The following is a 17,581-nucleotide window of genomic DNA, read 5'->3' as shown; positions in this document are numbered from 1 at the left end:
GAATCTATCTGAGCATCAATCCTGGAACATTTGGCCTGGGATGGAATCTATCTGAGCATCAATCCTGGAACATTTGGCCTGGGATGGAATCTATCTGAGCATCAATCCTGGAACATTTGGCCTGGGATGGAATCTATCTGAGCATCAATCCTGGAACATTTGGCCTGGGATGGAATCTATCTGAGCATCAATCCTGGAACATTTGGCCTGGGATGGAATCTATCTGAGCATCAATCCTGGAACATTTGGCCTGGGATGGAATCTATCTGAGCATCAACCCTGGAACATTTAGCCTGGGATGGAATCTATCTGAGCATCAATCTTGGAACATTTGACCTGGGATGGAATCTATCTGAGCATCAATCCTGGAATATTTGACCTGGGATGGAATCTATCTGAGCATCAATCCTGGAACATTTGGCCTGGGATGGAATCTATCTGAGCATCAACCCTGGAACATTTGGCCTGGGATGGAATCTATCTGAGCATCAATCTTGGAACATTTGACCTGAGATGGAATCTATCTGAGCATCAATCCTGGAACATTTGGCCTGGGATGGAATCTATCTGAGCATCAATCCTGGAACATTTGGCCTGGGATGGAATCTATCTGAGCATCAATCCTGGAACATTTGGCCTGGGATGGAATCTATCTGAGCATCAATCCTGGAACATTTGGCCTGGGATGGAATCTATCTGAGCATCAATCCTGGAACATTTGGCCTGGGATGGAATCTATCTGAGCATCAATCCTGGAACATTTGGCCTGGGATGGAATCTATCTGAGCATCAATCCTGGAACATTTGGCCTGGGATGGAATCTATCTGAGCATCAATCCTGGAACATTTGGCCTGGGATGGAATCTATCTGAGCATCAATCCTGGAATATTTGACCTGGGATGGAATCTATCTGAGCATCAATCCTGGAACATTTGGCCTGGGATGGAATCTATCTGAGCATCAATCCTGGAACATTTGGCCTGGGATGGAATCTATCTGAGCATCAATCCTGGAACATTTGGCCTGGGATGGAATCTATCTGAGCATCAATCCTGGAACATTTGGCCTGGGATGGAATCTATCTGAGCATCAATCCTGGAACATTTAGCCTGGGATGGAATCTATCTGAGCATCAATCCTGGAACATTTCGCCTGGGATGGAATCTATCTGAGTATCAATCCTGGAACATTTGGCCTGGGATGGAATCTATCTGAGCATCAATCCTGGAACATTTGGCCTGGGATGGAATCTATCTGAGCATCAATCCTGGAACATTTGGCCTGGGATGGAATCTATCTGAGCATCAATCCTGGAACATTTGGCCTGGGATGGAATCTATCTGAGCATCAATCCTGGAACATTTGGCCTGGGATGGAATCTATCTGAGCATCAATCCTGGAACATTTAGCCTGGGATGGAATCTATCTGAGCATCAACCCTGGAACATTTAGCCTGGGATGGAATCTATCTGAGCATCAATCCTGGAACATTTAGCCTGGGATGGAATCTATCTGAGCATCAATCCTGGAACATTTAGCCTGGGATGGAATCTATCTGAGCATCAATCCTGGAACATTTGGCCTGGGATGGAATCTATCTGAGCATCAATCCTGGAACATTTGGCCTGGGATGGAATCTATCTGAGCATCAATCTTGGAACATTTGGCCTGGGATGGAATCTATCTGAGCATCAACCCTGGAACATTTAGCCTGGGATGGAATCTATCTGAGAGCATCAATCCTGGAACATTTAGCCTGGGATGGAATCTATCTGAGCATCAATCCTGGAACATTTGGCCTGGGATGGAATCTATCTGAGCATCAATCCTGGAACATTTGGCCTGGGATGGAATCTATCTGAGCATCAATCCTGGAACATTTAGCCTGGGATGGAATCTATCTGAGCATCAATCCTGGAACATTTGACCTGGGATGGAATCTATCTGAGCATCAATCCTGGAACATTTAGCCTGGGATGGAATCTATCTGAGCATCAATCCTGGAACATTTGGCCTGGGATGGAATCTATCTGAGCATCAATCCTGGAACATTTGGCCTGGGATGGAATCTATCTGAGCATCAATCCTGGAACATTTGGCCTGGGATGGAATCTATCAGAGCATCAATCCTGGAACATTTGGCCTGGGATGGAATCTATCTGAGCATCAATCCTGGAACATTTGGCCTGGGATGGAATCTATCTGAGCATCAATCCTGGAACATTTGGCCTGGGATGGAATCTATCTGAGCATCAATCCTGGAACATTTGGCCTGGGATGGAATCTATCTGAGCATCAATCCTGGAACATTTGGCCTGGGATGGAATCTATCTGAGCATCAATCCTGGAACATTTAGCCTGGGATGGAATCTATCTGAGCATCAATCCTGGAACATTTGGCCTGGGATGGAATCTATCTGAGCATCAATCCTGGAACATTTGGCCTGGGATGGAATCTATCTGAGCATCAATCCTGGAACATTTGGCCTGGGATGGAATCTATCTGAGCATCAATCCTGGAACATTTGGCCTGGGATGGAATCTATCTGAGCATCAATCCTGGAACATTTGGCTTGGGATGGAATCTATCTGAGCATCAATCCTGGAACATTTAGCCTGGGATGGAATCTATCTGAGCATCAATCTTGGAACATTTGGCCTGGGATGGAATCTATCTGAGCATCAATCCTGGAACATTTGGCCTGGGATGGAATCTATCTGAGCATCAATCCTGGAACATTTGGCCTGGGATGGAATCTATCTGAGCATCAATCCTGGAACATTTGACCTGGGATGGAATCTATCTGAGCATCAATCCTGGAACATTTGGCCTGGGATGGAATCTATCTGAGCATCAATCCTGGAACATTTGGCCTGGGATGGAATCTATCTGAGCATCAATCCTGGAACATTTGACCTGGGATGGAATCTATCTGAGCATCAATCCTGGAACATTTGGCCTGGGATGGAATCTATCTGAGAGCATCAATCCTGGAACATTTGGCCTGGGATGGAATCTATCTGAGCATCAATCCTGGAACATTTGGCCTGGGATGGAATCTATCTGAGCATCAATCCTGGAACATTTGGCCTGGGATGGAATCTATCTGAGCATCAATCCTGGAACATTTAGCCTGGGATGGAATCTATCTGAGCATCAATCCTGGAACATTTGGCCTGGGATGGAATCTATCTGAGCATCAATCCTGGAACATTTGGCCTGGGATGGAATCTATCTGAGCATCAATCCTGGAACATTTGGCCTGGGATGGAATCTATCTGAGCATCAATCCTGGAACATTTGACCTGGGATGGAATCTATCTGAGCATCAATCCTGGAACATTTGGCCTGGGATGGAATCTATCTGAGAGCATCAATCCTGGAACATTTGGCCTGGGATGGAATCTATCTGAGCATCAATCCTGGAACATTTGGCCTGGGATGGAATCTATCTGAGCATCAATCCTGGAACATTTGGCCTGGGATGGAATCTATCTGAGCATCAATCCTGGAACATTTGGCCTGGGATGGAATCTATCTGAGCATCAATCCTGGAACATTTAGCCTGGGATGGAATCTATCTGAGCATCAATCCTGGAACATTTGGCCTGGGATGGAATCTATCTGCAAGGTTTCTGTAAAGAACCTAACAGCTTCCTCATTTAATAACATCATTTCTATCTTGGTTTAATGAATCGGAGAAATTGTCATTCATCAGGAAAATAATAGTATCCTAGAATAAAAGTCAAACTCAGATACTATGTATTTACCATTTATTGTGATGATTGAAATTTCACAATATCAGCATGCCCTATGGTTAGTTTTTCACCTTCAAACATGCAAACCATCTAGTTATCAAAGGTAAATATTTTAATGCCATTCTCAAACCTCCCTTGAAATAATATTTAAAATGCATAACTAACAAGAGAACAACAAAAGAATAAATTGATAAATGCAAAGTTGTAAATCAAGTAAACTTAGAAAAAAAAACAAGTACTGATATTATACAGGTGCTATATATACAAAATTATTACCACCATACAATGAGAGCTAGATAAGTGTACTGTAAAATAACATCATGGTAACAAAGAATGAGAGAATTGCAGAAGGTTTGATGTCAAAGATTGTAAGTAATAATACTTACTTGTCTCTTCATACATACCATTTATGATGTTTGTTACACACCTCAATTTTGAGTTATGAGATGAAAGAAACAACAATATTAGTCCCGTAGCTAGAATTTATGTTATTTACATGGCATGCATATCATATCTTTTTGAAGATCTATGTTCATAGTACATTGGACCTGTTATCTTCAGGCCTAACTTGAACTTTTGCTGCCTGGCAATGTGGCATGCAATATTCCATTTTACTACTTGTATTATGTACCGTAGCTGTTAAGCTCCCAAATTTGTTACAATTGTGCACTTTGTGATAAAAGCATGGGAGTTTCCAAACTTAAAGTACATGGTGCAAAGTTTGTTTGAAGATGTGGAGGCCTTTTAGATTTGATCTCTAGTAACCGTTAAAGGTCACAAAAGGTCACGCATAGCTCAACCTATTTAACAGTAGGCTTAGCAAATGTAAAAACATTGTCACCTCATTTATAACTTAGTCTATGCTATCTATACTTTTCACCAAGTTAATTTATTTTTCACTTTTCAAAGTTGTACTTCATTTTGTCAATAGCAATCGTAACCAAATCAGCAGGAAACTGTGGGAAGTATTTCCCATAGAGACCTACAAGTTCTTCCTTAGATGTGATTTTAGTCTTCTCAATTTTCCCTTCATCATTTTCATAAAGTAGGCTTGTGCCAAGGATAGCTAACAACTTCCTGCCTGGATAGGTCACTGCACGCATTGACTGAAGAAACATGTGTCCAGGCATAGGAGGGTTCTGGGTCACAAAGTGCTTGATCATGTAATCTCTGAAGTACTCAATTTCCCTTGGCACCAATGTGAAAGTCATATACTTCTTCCAACCATCAATTATAATGTCTTTTTCATTTAGGGGTGCAGTTGACCTATCGACGTTCTGCCACCAACTGTTTTCTTCCCCTTCCTTGATAAGCTTATAAACCTGGAAACCGCATTGGTACACTGGTGATTCTTTGTCAAAATCCATTGGGAATGCTTGGAAGAAAGGATCTCCTGAGCCTACATCAACATAGTACATATCTCCAGGTTTTACTAAGCTTTTAACAAGAACAGATACATGGTCTTGTACACCATCCAGTCCTATGTCACATGCATTAAAAGAAGCATCAAACCCCAGTGCTTCCAGAAGATGCTTCATGAAGACGTTGTGATCATAACAAAGGCCTCCTTGTGTGCTGAGAATTTGGGCCTTGATGTCATCCATTGTAGATAGATGTTGATCTTCATATCTCCTGGATATTACAGTTATCGATTGGAATGGAATCTTCTGCGGTAGAGATTGATGATTTCATTCAGAAGGGCAGCTTTGTCATTGGTCAGCTTTACTGGGATGGAATCTATCTTCAGGACATCTGTAAGGAACCTAACAGCTTCTTTATGTGATAACATCATTGCCATCTTGGTTTAATGAATCTGTGAGAAATAAAAGTATAACAGCAACAAAGTCATTCATTAGGAGTATAATAGCATCCAATAATAAAAGTTGGTATAGTATTTTGCAGTAAACCTTTGATGAGCGTGACTACCGCGACGTTGCAAATTCTGAGCTGAACAACGCATACGGCGCACAATTCATTCATAAATTGCCACTCGGCAACAGCAGATTACCTCAGCAGCCAATCAGAGACAAGTGTGTCCAACACAGTAAATACGCGATGTATGTTTAAAACACGCCCTCGCCAAAGGTTTACTGCAATTGATAATAATAAAGTTCACCTCTGACATCACCTGTCAACTCAGATACTATTTGTTTACGATTTGCTGATTGAAATTTCACAACACAGTGTGCCTTATGGTTAGTGTTTCACCTTCAAACCATCTCAAAACTTAAGTCTTAGCAATAGGAAACTTTGTTTGCTGCAGGCACTATGTCAACAGAAAAGTTGCTTTATGCCTTGTAAAAGTACCGATATCGTTCACCATTTTCTGCAATTCCATTTCTCGAATGAAGGCGCCAGATGAATCAACCTCCCTTTTATGCGTTATTTATCAATCACAGGCCATGGGGAGTTTGATTGACAGGATTGTCAGACACAAGCTAGTTTCTTTATTGCTTGAATATTATTATAGAGAAAGAGTGGGGGGTCAGGGTCTTAGCTAGCCACCCGTCTGGCCGTCATTTTAGACGGCCAGTTTGCTCCTGGGATGGGCAAAATTAATGCCCTTGACTACATGCTATATTATAAATTGTATGTTTTGAGAAGCTAATTGACCTTTTTAGTAGACCCAATTTGTAGAAGGCCATATCAGCACATATTTGAACTCTTTGAACCCCCAATGGGCTATAGATGTTTGGTAAATGTTTTAAAGAGAATAAAGGTCAAATTAGGACAGGCAATTTTATTCAAATGACGGACAACCCTCAATTTCTAGCTAAGAGCATGTTGGGGGTCAGGCAAGAGTAAAAGGTTGTCCCATTATCATGCACACACATTTGTGGAAAATATGTGGTAAATATTTTCATGCTTGCTTCTCAAAAGTTCCCTTGGAATAATATTCAAAAATAAAAAATAACAAGAGAACAAAAAAAGGTTGCAACAACAAACTGCTGCCACCTGCCACACTGTGTTATACAGGTACTATATATTACTACTATAGAATGAGAGCTAGATAAGTCTACTGTAAAATTGTCCCAAACAACCGGTAAAAAAGAATGAGAGCATTGCGGAAGGTATGATGCCCAGGGTTAGATGTCAAAAGGCTTAAGGTGGTACTACACCCCTGATCAATTTTTTACTTTTTGCATTTTCTCAAAAAATAACTGCACACTGGTAACAAAAGGTATGTATATTGTAGGGGCAAGGAATCCAGTGACTTCACTGAAATTTCAGTGATTCAAGACAAGTGGTTCATTATATATGTTAAGAAATGGGGTACCTCTTTTCTTATCATAAATAACGTACCGCTTGTCTTGAGTCATTGAAATTCCAGTGTAATAACCCCTATAATATACATAACTTTTGTTACCAGTGTGTTATTATTTTTGAGAAAATGCAAAAATAATCACAAATTTATCAAGGGGTGTAGTACCACCTTAAGTAATTAAACTTACTTGCAAGAAGTCTGGCATTCACTAGCACCACTTAATAGGATAGACACCTCAAGTTGAGTTATGAAAATTATTATCCTCTTTGCTAGAATTTATGTGCTTGACCCTTTTACAGGACAGTTTGTTCCTATCTTATCTTTTTTAAGATCTATGGTTTATTGACCTGTGATCAGGGTTGAACTTCAGCACACTACACACAGTGACCCACATTTTTGCTACTGGCCAGGCATGCATATACTAGTATTCTATTTTTACCTGCCTGAACTTGCATTTTGACCCTCATGGCATTGGTAATTTGGTATCATGGTATACACACTGTAATCAACCTAATTAGCACCTGGGCAATTGAAGTTAGTGATTTTCAGTTAGGGCTTATGAAAATTATGAAACAAATGTTTAGAAGGTAATTATATTCTGACATTTGATGAAACTTGTATGTACAAGAGCAATTTCAGCAAACACAGATCATTTTGCAGATAAATTTAAATGCCAGGAATATAAAGGATATGAAGCGTTAGAATAACATTCAAAAACATTTTTGAAAACTTGCTGGAAAACATTCTAACATAATGTTAATTAGGTGTTGACAAACTATTTTGCAAACATGTTTCCAAAGAAAGAATATTTTACAATAAAAAGTTGACAGTATTTTTATCATTGTTTGTTTGTTTGTTTGATTCATTTATTATAGATACTTCCTTCGATGGCAAAACTTCATCACCAAAGAACACCATCTCCAGAAATCTCAGACCACCCTACAGCAAGCATCCGATACTCATCAGTTGAACTCTGCCTTTGTAAGTTGGAAGCATGCATACAGGTGTAGTGAGAACTGCAAGGAATATGTTGCTAGGAGACAAAGAGTGATGGTTACTGAAGCATTTGAGGAGTGGAGGCAATGGACCTTGAATTGCCGAGCTGATAGGCATAGACATCGCATGTCTTTGAAAAAGGTTTGTATAGTCTGTCTCGTCTTGAGAGTAACGCCATGTTGGATTTTGCAGTGGCAGATTTGAATCGGTATGTTTGCGAGGTTGCGTCATCAGCATTATGGACAAATCACCCTTCTCTATGTGCGTATACCATTGTGAAATCCAACATGGCGTTACTCTCAACTTGAGAAAAAACATAAAAGCAGTGACGATCTTTAGGTGCAAATTGGGTGTTGAATTAAACAACTAGAAACCCGCTTACCAGCTCTATACATAGATAATAATAAAGTTAATTCTATAAAATGAAGTAGAATTCACGGGGCAGCCATTGTGAGACCACCTCATAGCAGTACATGTAATGCACACAAAAGTAGAGGGGTATTTTGAATAATATTTTGTGAATATTAGATAAAACATTACTAAATAGATTCATCAGGTTTGTAGATATACATGTACAGTAAAATAATTTTCTTATGCACAAAACCATATAAGAAAATTATTTTACTAGATAAAACACTCTGCAGTCAGCTGGAACCTTTGGTGATTCTGAGTTTCACATGCAATGCACAAAACAATAAAAACAGTGGAAAAAGCCCAAATTACTTGCTATTAAGTACAAGTGTTAGGCTTGAATCTTTACCTTGACATTTATTAACTAGAGACTACAATCCTGTAAAAAAAGTCTTGGGGTACTTTACTATCATGCATTAAATTCACCCCTTATCTCCAACACCCCCACCCGACCCGACCTGAAATTGTATGAATCTGATTTTAATTACTTCAGCATGATTTAATGGGTGTGTCGGTGTTGTTGTTCTGTTACCATGTGAAGGTTTTTAATATTATCCCTCGTGATTTGGTGCCTACTTGGTACAAACTAAATGTAGTTTTATATTCCATGTTTCATACTTAGAATATTAATGATGTGATCAAGCAAAATCAGTCTGAAGTCGGAAATATTAATTTCCAGATAGAGGCAAACAAAGGAAAACATTTCCATGGTTGTCTACCTCTTTGGAAACGCTTCAATTGTTCATATATTTGGAATTAATGTTCTATTTCAATCGAGTTTCCTGCAAAATGCACATTTACAAACGCTTTCTACAATCATGTACAAAACTGAAAATTGAATACATCCAACTTCAGGCTGATTTTGCTTGATCACAACACATATGTGACACAATCTGCTCCAATGGGGCCCAAAGAGGCATTTTTGAAAATTGAGTTACTATAATTATTACCTTGAAGTAACATTATGCTATCATATACTGAAAAGACCAAAGGTCTAGCATACTTGGTTCAAAAGTTATGAGGTTTTGTGATGTGTATTTTCTTATGTATTTTATTGTTTTTTACTCCATATTTTTGCCTTTATCTCAGTTTCAAATTTGCCGCTTTTGGCCCCTGTGGACCATATCAATGTTACATATGTGACCGTCCTCGCCACAACTGAGCCCGGATGTCGCCAGTGCTACTATTGAGATATGCTCCATCGAACTTAACAATAAACAATAGGAAAGAAAGGATTTATTGACTGTTTTATTGATTTTCACTACTTAAATGTCAAGTACTATAGACATGATATACATCATTTTAAAGCTAATTTCAAGCAGAATATTTTGGTTGAATATCTCAAAAATGATGATTGGCGACATCCGGGCTCAGTTGTGGCGAGGAGTCACATATTATCTGCAGTCAATCTAGGTTTAATGCTTACTCCCAGTCCATAGTGCAAGTTGTAACAGTTTTAACAGTTTTCTTTTCTGACAATGTTTAATAATTTTAGGCTTTTCACACATGGAAGTATGTACTGCAAGCTCAGAAGCATGAACGAGACAGATTACGTCCCATAATACATCACTGGAGAGCAAAGACACGCAGAAACAAGGAAAAACAAGAAACAGTGTGCCAAATTCAGCAGGCTTGGCGAAAGAGATGTCTGCAAAGTATCTTGGGTAAATGGAAAGATGCCTTGTTGAGAAAACAGAAAGCTGATGAACACTACAGGGTGTATGTTATGAGAAGGTAAGGGGTGTGGGTGTGTGTAGCAAGGTAAAAATCAATCACAGCCATCACAAGGCAATGATGAGTGGACCTTCAGCATATTGTGGCATAGCCTGCAGGTCCCTTAATATTTTCAAAAAAATTTCTTGTCATACCATTTTTCACCCTGATGTGGCAGTGACATTAGTGCACATTTCTTTCAAGTTGGCGCAGCTTCAAATCGCTAGCATTCGCTCAAAGTGCTGGGGTATACACAAAAGCGACTAAAGACGCCGCATAGATGCGTGCACAAAACAGCTGCCTCAACACGTTGACATCACTATCACTTGAGTGTAAAAAATGGTATAGCTTCAGCTCCCAAAGGCAGTATCAGTTTGTTATAGAGCCAAGGGAAATGTACAACCCATAGAATCAGGTACATCAGATGACCTTGTTGAGTCCAGCTTTCCAGAAGGTGATTTGTGCCTGAAGCAGTTGGTTGTCAAATGTTGGCCATAGTATGGGTGAATGAGTTATTAATGCTTTTTAGCTTAATGCTTTGCGTGCTAGCCATGCGCTTCAATGGAAAAAGTTCAAGTTTTGAAATATTTTCTCAAAATATCAAGAGCTATCTTAAGAACTACTGGATCAATACTAGGCGTGTTTGTACTCATTTTAATGCATTTTTCATGCTGATTCCGAATATGGTCATGAAAATTTACATTTATGAAATTTTTGAATTTTTAAAAAATTTTTGAAACTTGTCGTCTGCAGTCGACACCCGCGTGAAGAGAGTTAATTAATAATCAAACTAGCAGATCACCCATCTTTCGCAGTTTTGGATTAACTTGTGTCTGTAGCCTAATATTAAATGAAATATATGAGGATGATGGGAAAAGAATGATAGTCAATGTAGGCCCCCTACCATAACAGACTTTCTTTTGAATACTAGCTAAAGTATATTTTTGGTCATCTATGATTTCTTACTATCCCAGCCCCTTTTCTAAAGTATATTATTAATAATATGATCATTCCTTTGCACATTTTATTTTATTTTGATTTTAAAAGGTTATCCTCAAATTCCATATTTGATTTTCTTCAGGATCATGACAAGCTGGAGACAGATCATTACCAGGAAGCAATCCTTCCGAGTGCTTTACACCAGCTTCCAGACCAAATCAAAGAGACGACACCTCAAACAAGGTTTCCGTCTATGGCTTGTCAAGTATAGACATATTGAGAGTCTCAATCAGTGTGTAGACACTAATATGAGAGTACAGGAGTCAGTGAGGTTACAGCAAGCTTTTGTGTTATGGAAGACAAGACTGGTGGAGAAGGAGAATTGGAGGACTGCGTGTCATCAGGATACTAGGTGGGTTACGACTTATAAAAGCAGTGACATAGAGGGTAGGGCAAGTGGGTAGTGAAGCCACTACTATGAGTGAATATTAACCCTAACCATCCAAGTGGTATTTAGATATTGGAGAAGTTGCTTGGTACCCCAGGGTACCTGGCATTTAAATTTTTCTGTAAAATGATGTGCGTTTGCTGACCAGTCGCGTGCCAAGCACTGCATCGTGGTGTTTCGCTGGCCTGGCCAATGAAACCGTGCGTACATATTCCTTAGGGTGATTGTGTCATCCCATCACATTGGATGCATGCACAGTGGTATCGCTTTGTTTGATTTGGGGTAGGGGTATACTACTAAGAATTTCAAAGTGGACTCGTCAGTTTACCAATTTTTCAAGAAATATGGGCAAATCAGTATACCAAAAGTCAAAAATTTTGACCAAATTTTACAGTTTTCCCAAAATTATCAGACATTTTTCAAAAAATTGGGCTACAGTGAGGTTATTTGAGAAAAGCTTGAAAAAATGACCTATCCAATTGGTCTCAAAAAGGTTCATTAATATACCAAAAATACAAATTTGTGGCACATCTTCCCTGTACTGTCCTTTATACTAAGAATTTGGACCTGCATGGTGAACAAGTAGAATTGATGCTTTATGTTGTACCTTATAAGTTATAGCTATTCTAGTTATTCAATTTTGATTCAATTTTCTTTATTTCATTGTATTTCTCGTGAAAGGTTTGTCACAGCAACATACTTCAATATGTGGACAAATGCTCATCAGACAAAGTGTGCAGTGAAGCATCATGGGAAAATGATCATAAGAAAGACTTTTAACCAATGGAAGGAGTTTGTAAGGATCAGTCATAAGGAGAAACAGCATGATCAGGACTTGGGTGTGTTGGCTGATGCACACTACCAACAAAGAATGTGGTGAGTAAGCTTTATTTTATATAGAGTAACATTTTGAAAATGTGTATATGCATCTATGTACGATAGCTGTAAAATGTATTTTACATAAAACATTATACCATGATGGGTTTTGTTGAAACTGATCCCGCCTGCAGTTTTCAATTTATTTTGAATCTGAAAATCAAAGGTACGTCACTAACTGTTTCTAAAATATGAATATTTATATTCTTGCTGAAATCAAAATGAGAGTGACATTTTTCCTATTTTTTGGTCATAACTCAAAATCAATGTTAGACTCACTTTGCTTGATCACATCACATTTCATATCTTTTGGTCATCCTTCATGGAAGATATCTTACGTATCCCATAATGCATTTCTCCCATTTTAATTTTCTGTACTGATTTGCTATAATGCAACATGGGTTGATAGTTATGAAATGTACCCCAACGAACAGAGCACTTCCAGATCTTGCAAATAAGTTTGTTCCTTAACTATCAACCCATGTTTTACAAAGTGAAAACAAAGGGAACCTGTACAAATGTAATTGGTGTGTCATTTGATGAAATGAGGTGTTGTATCATGTTGCGCAAAGTATTATGGGAAGGGTAATATATCTTTTCTGATCATCCATGTTCTCATGATCATGTTATGTTAATTATTACATGTGTCTCATTTCTTGTTTGTAGCAAGCAGGTGCTTCAGTTGTGGCATCATGAAGTTTTGGTGGAGAAGCATCTGACTGTTAGAAGAGACAAATTGGCCAGGAAATACTCAACACTTTGGCATTATAGTGTAGCAATGCAGAAAACAGCCAAACATATGGTATGACAACTTAATGTACATGCTACTCATCCATAAACAGGGGTGCTCATTTTATGATAATGTGATTTACAATGGGGCATATTATTTCAAAGGTGGAAACATTCAGCTCTTAGTAAACAGTACTATTTATCTTTACAAAAGACTTGTTTCCTTTAATGGCCACCCCAAAGGAAAGATGTGGACAAACAGAAGTAGATTAAATAAAATTCTTGCATATAATATGTGTGTCCAGCTTAGTTGTAGACGCTGCTAGGTGAAGGGCTTTTAAGAAGATGGTTTAAAAACCATCCTCCTTGGTAATTTGTGGAAGGGGAGTGTTGGCCTTACAAAGTACATGTACAATGAAATTATTTAAAAAGAAGTAGGATTGATTCCTTAAAAAATGTTATAAAGAAATTAAGTTTTGTCAAACCATTTTCTTTTTCTCACTTCTAGTGCACATATTGGCAGTATAGAAAAGTCTGGAGGCTGTGGAGAAAACAAGTCATGCAGAGTAAAGCTTCTAGGAAAGTTGAGAATTACAACGACACACAGCTTAGCAAACAGGTAAATGGATTTGGTATGGTTTGTTAGGCATCAGAAACAAATTTGTTCCATCTTTGGATCGACCGTCGATGCTGCTTCGATGCTTGTTATTAATGAACTATCAACTAATAAATCAGAATTAATGCTAAATTTATATTGTTCAATATCACTACAGGTAAAAATTACCATGTTATCACAATTGCCAATAGTAAATTAATTGATTTCATAAATGTGACCATCCAGCACAACTGAGCCCTGAAGTCGCCAAGCATCATTTTTGAGATATTCAAACAAAATATTCTGCTTGAAATTAGCTTTAAAATGATGTATATCATGTCTATAGTACTTGACATTTAAGTAGTGAAAAATCAATGAAACAGTCAATAAATCCTTTGTTTCCTATTGTTTATTGTTAAGTTCAATGGAGCATATCTCAATAGTGGCACTGGTGACATCCGGGCTCAGTTGTGGTGGATGGTCACAAATAATATGGATCGACCAGGCACCGATAGTTGATCGAACTAATTTTTGTTTCTATTGCCTTACAAGAAAGCAAAAACACATATGCATGACCAACCACCCCACATATATACACCTACCTCCACCCTCACTCACCCCTATACTTACGCCTACCAGCAAACATGGACGTTGTGTATTGCCATACAACCAAGGACGTCTAAATTGATGTTTAATCTCCAAACCGAGGACCAATACGGCAGTTTTTATGTGTGTATAGCTGTGTATGACACACAGTATGAAATACACCAACCAACCGAGGCCACTATTTTTATTCACGATAGCGGATATATCTCTCAAATGCATTTGGCATGCAATTAGGACCTACTGCAGACCTCCACAAACCAAGGATAGTGCTCGTTTGCAGCTCGGTCCACTGTTTGAACTTGAAAAGTCTTGCATATATCCTCGGTTGAAGGTATACATGCATGACACCCACCCACCCCACCCTTTCATCATTCACAAAATGTAGAACATTTCATAAGGTAAAGTTGCTCCATAAAGGGGTATTTTTTCTATATTCTATGAACATTTTTCTGTATTTATTATTTCTTTCAGGCAGTTGTGTGTGCAATTTATTTTATTTTGCTTTAATGCGAATTCAAATCAAGCAATTTCAATTAATTAGTGCCCGAGTTGCGTGCCTACTGTTTTGGCGTATACAGGGGGAAGCATGCGCACCCTGGGGTCTATGCATAAAACATGCAAAATCAGCCTATTTTGAACCATTTTTGCTTCTGTGCACCCTGAGGTTGCCACTGGACACCTCAGGATCTAAGGTTTCTAGATATGCCTCTGTTGAGTAGGTTTACATGGAAAGCCATAAGCAAATTCTCTTTCTCTGATAATGATTATGTCAGCACTGCTCATTTTTCCACCAATAGCAACAAACAATGGGCTATTCCATACACCCCCTATGAAAGACGTCACCTTAATCTCTACTGCTGGGAGTGTGGATTTCAAATGGGGTTACCTGAATGAGTGACACCATCTGAAATTCACACACCCTGTGTAGGAGATTAAGATCATGTCTTCCATAGGGGGGGGGGTGAATTTCAACAGGAATAGCCCAATGAACAGGCTGTAAGCACAAGTGGATCAAGGCATTGGATTAGAACATTTTGATTTAGCTCATTTACTATCAAACATTCCAACCCCTTGCTTGATGCGTTAACTCTTAAAAAGCTTTTACTTGTCCAAGGAGACGGGCGAATCGTGCTGCGCAGTTGTGCGGGAAAAGAACACATGTACACATGGGCACTCATGAACATCCCCTTTGGCACTCAAAAACATGATTTATATTAATATTATTTATTCTCATTTCATTACCATGACATATGAATCTGCAATTCTATATGACTTATATTGTTACATATTTATCTTCACTTGTATATTTCCTGTTCTCCAGGTATTCACTGCATGGTTCAAGATGGCACCTGTTTCCAAGTCTTTCAAGTATTGAAGCTGTTGAATTATCTGCTAGGAATGAATGACTATCACCAGCCCATAGTCAAGGGTTGCGGATGCGTGTAAATCCACAAAAAGGTCCAATCTTTGGAATGAAAACATGTTTAAATGTGCCCTCAAAGGGCCTCATTTGGAAGACATATTCACATAGGGGCCATTTTATTTGTGTGAAGATGTTCAAGATATGACAGTCCTGCACTGTACTTCTGTATTTATTTTTGGTTTGTCTAGTTCCAGCTCGGCTTTCTGAACTGCATTAGTGCTAAACAGCTTTGCTAAACATGCATTTCATGCAACCCAAAGTCAATCTTTGGTTTTCAATTGAATCACTATGTTGATATTTAACCCATAGGGAGGGGGGATTATTAGTTGCAAGGTGGGTTCAGGGATGTGAGGCAGATTTCAAGTGAATTTTTCAACAGGGTTTTTTGCTATAACTTTGTGTTGCAATTTTTAGAACACTAGTGTAGAGATGGATTGTTTTCACAATCACCCCTCCCCCTCCCCCAAATCTGGAAAAAGTGCAGATTCTTCAGCAACTTTTGTGAATATTTCCCAGAATTGGGCAAATTCACAAACATTTTGTACAGAAGTAATCAAAATTTTGTATATTTTTGGGTCTGTCAAATATGGTGTATTTTGAGGTATGATTTTGAAATCCAAGCTACACATCCCTACCCAAACCAAAATGGAGACCCCCCTGGTGTATAATGGGCTATTCCAATTGATATCCACACTACCCCTGTGGAAGATTTTGGAACTATCTCCCACAGGGGGATTATGATTTCAAATGTACCGGTAATTGGTCAGGGTTAATCATTTTGAAACCCATACTCCCTCTGTATTATGGCTTTACCTATATCTTCCACAACTGGAGTGAGTATTTCAAATGGAAGCTACCCAACTGTCAATTCTATTTGAAACTTATACCCCCTATGTGGAAGACTTAGCTAAATCTTCCACAGGGGTAGTGTGGATTTCCAATGTAATAGCCCAATGAACTCAATACTGAGATTGTACACAATTTACAGGGTTCCAACACATCATTTTGTGTTTGTGCAAGAAATTTGCATACAGGTCCTAGCATCAATTAATCATTGATATCTAGGAAAAGAGTGTTTAGATAAAAAGGATCAATATTACACATTTTCGCGCAGGATTGGTCATTGCACAAATAGCCTTCAATTGCAAGAAAGTGTGCAATTTGTATAAATAGCACAAATTGCACAAATAGCCAGTGGCTTAAGCAATTTTCACAAATTGCATAAATAGCCACAGGTGTTGCAATTTGTGGATTTATGTCAGTCAATTGCACAAATTGCCTACAGTTGCAAGAAAGTGTGCAATTTGTACAAATAGCACAAATAGCCATGTACGTATTAAGCAATTTTTTCAAATTGTAGAAATAGCCACAGGTGTTGCAATTTATGCAATTTATAAAAGCAATGAGGACAATATCTGAGTAAGCATGGTAAGCGCTATTTGTGCAATTTGTGCAATTGGTGGAAAGAAAATTTAAGGAAGAATGATACCTACGAGGATGTTTATAAGCAAACAAAAAAATCCGTCAACCACCCTAACTACGGTTACACTCAACTTTTCGGACTCGCTGCTCATTTCTTTTCGAGAACCGCTTTCATACTAAATCTGAGGCATCGCCGTAGCGCTGTCCCATTGCTTTCGAGAACCGCCTTATTACAAACCGAGAAAATTTAAGGAAAAATGATACGTACAAGGATGTTTAGAAAGACTGCCCTAACACTAACACTAAACTTTTCGGGGCTGCCTTAATCATCATCATCATCATCATCATCATCATCATCATCATCATCATCATCATCATCATCATCATCCTCATCCACA

At 38.7% G+C, this 17,581-nt stretch overlaps 2 protein-coding genes across 2 annotated transcripts; one reads left to right on the top strand and one right to left on the bottom strand.

Annotated features, from left to right (window-relative positions):
* Positions 1–4,656: 4,656 nt before the first annotated feature.
* On the bottom strand, positions 4,657–5,364 carry LOC140157588 (uncharacterized). Its single transcript, XM_072180828.1, has one exon. The coding sequence runs from the start codon at positions 5,362–5,364 to the stop codon at positions 4,657–4,659; it is 708 nt and encodes a 235-aa protein (XP_072036929.1).
* A 53-nt stretch (positions 5,365–5,417) lies between these two features.
* On the top strand, positions 5,418–13,216 carry LOC140157587 (uncharacterized). The gene is made up of 6 exons (XM_072180827.1): positions 5,418–5,539; positions 7,901–8,162; positions 9,928–10,166; positions 11,227–11,496; positions 12,214–12,408; positions 13,075–13,216. The coding sequence occupies exons 1-6, from the start codon at positions 5,418–5,420 to the stop codon at positions 13,214–13,216; spliced, it is 1,230 nt and encodes a 409-aa protein (XP_072036928.1).
* Positions 13,217–17,581: the final 4,365 nt, after the last annotated feature.

This window comes from Amphiura filiformis, chromosome 7, assembly GCF_039555335.1.
Source record: "Amphiura filiformis chromosome 7, Afil_fr2py, whole genome shotgun sequence".
Lineage (NCBI taxonomy): Eukaryota > Metazoa > Echinodermata > Ophiuroidea > Amphilepidida > Amphiuridae > Amphiura > Amphiura filiformis.
The sequence above is the reverse complement of the archived record's forward strand: the minus strand, read 5'-3'. Positions and strand labels throughout refer to the sequence as shown.

Coding starts and splice junctions, on each gene's coding strand:
- LOC140157588 (XM_072180828.1), bottom strand. CDS start 5,364: ATGGATGACATCAAGGCCCAAATTCTCAGCACACAAGGAGGCCTTTGT.
- LOC140157587 (XM_072180827.1), top strand. CDS start 5,418: ATGGAATCTTCTGCGGTAGAGATTGATGATTTCATTCAGAAGGGCAGC. Junction 8,163..9,927: donor ATCGCATGTCTTTGAAAAAG/GTTTGTATAGTC, acceptor TAATAATTTTAG/GCTTTTCACACATGGAAGTA. Junction 11,497..12,213: donor GCGTGTCATCAGGATACTAG/GTGGGTTACGAC, acceptor TTCTCGTGAAAG/GTTTGTCACAGCAACATACT.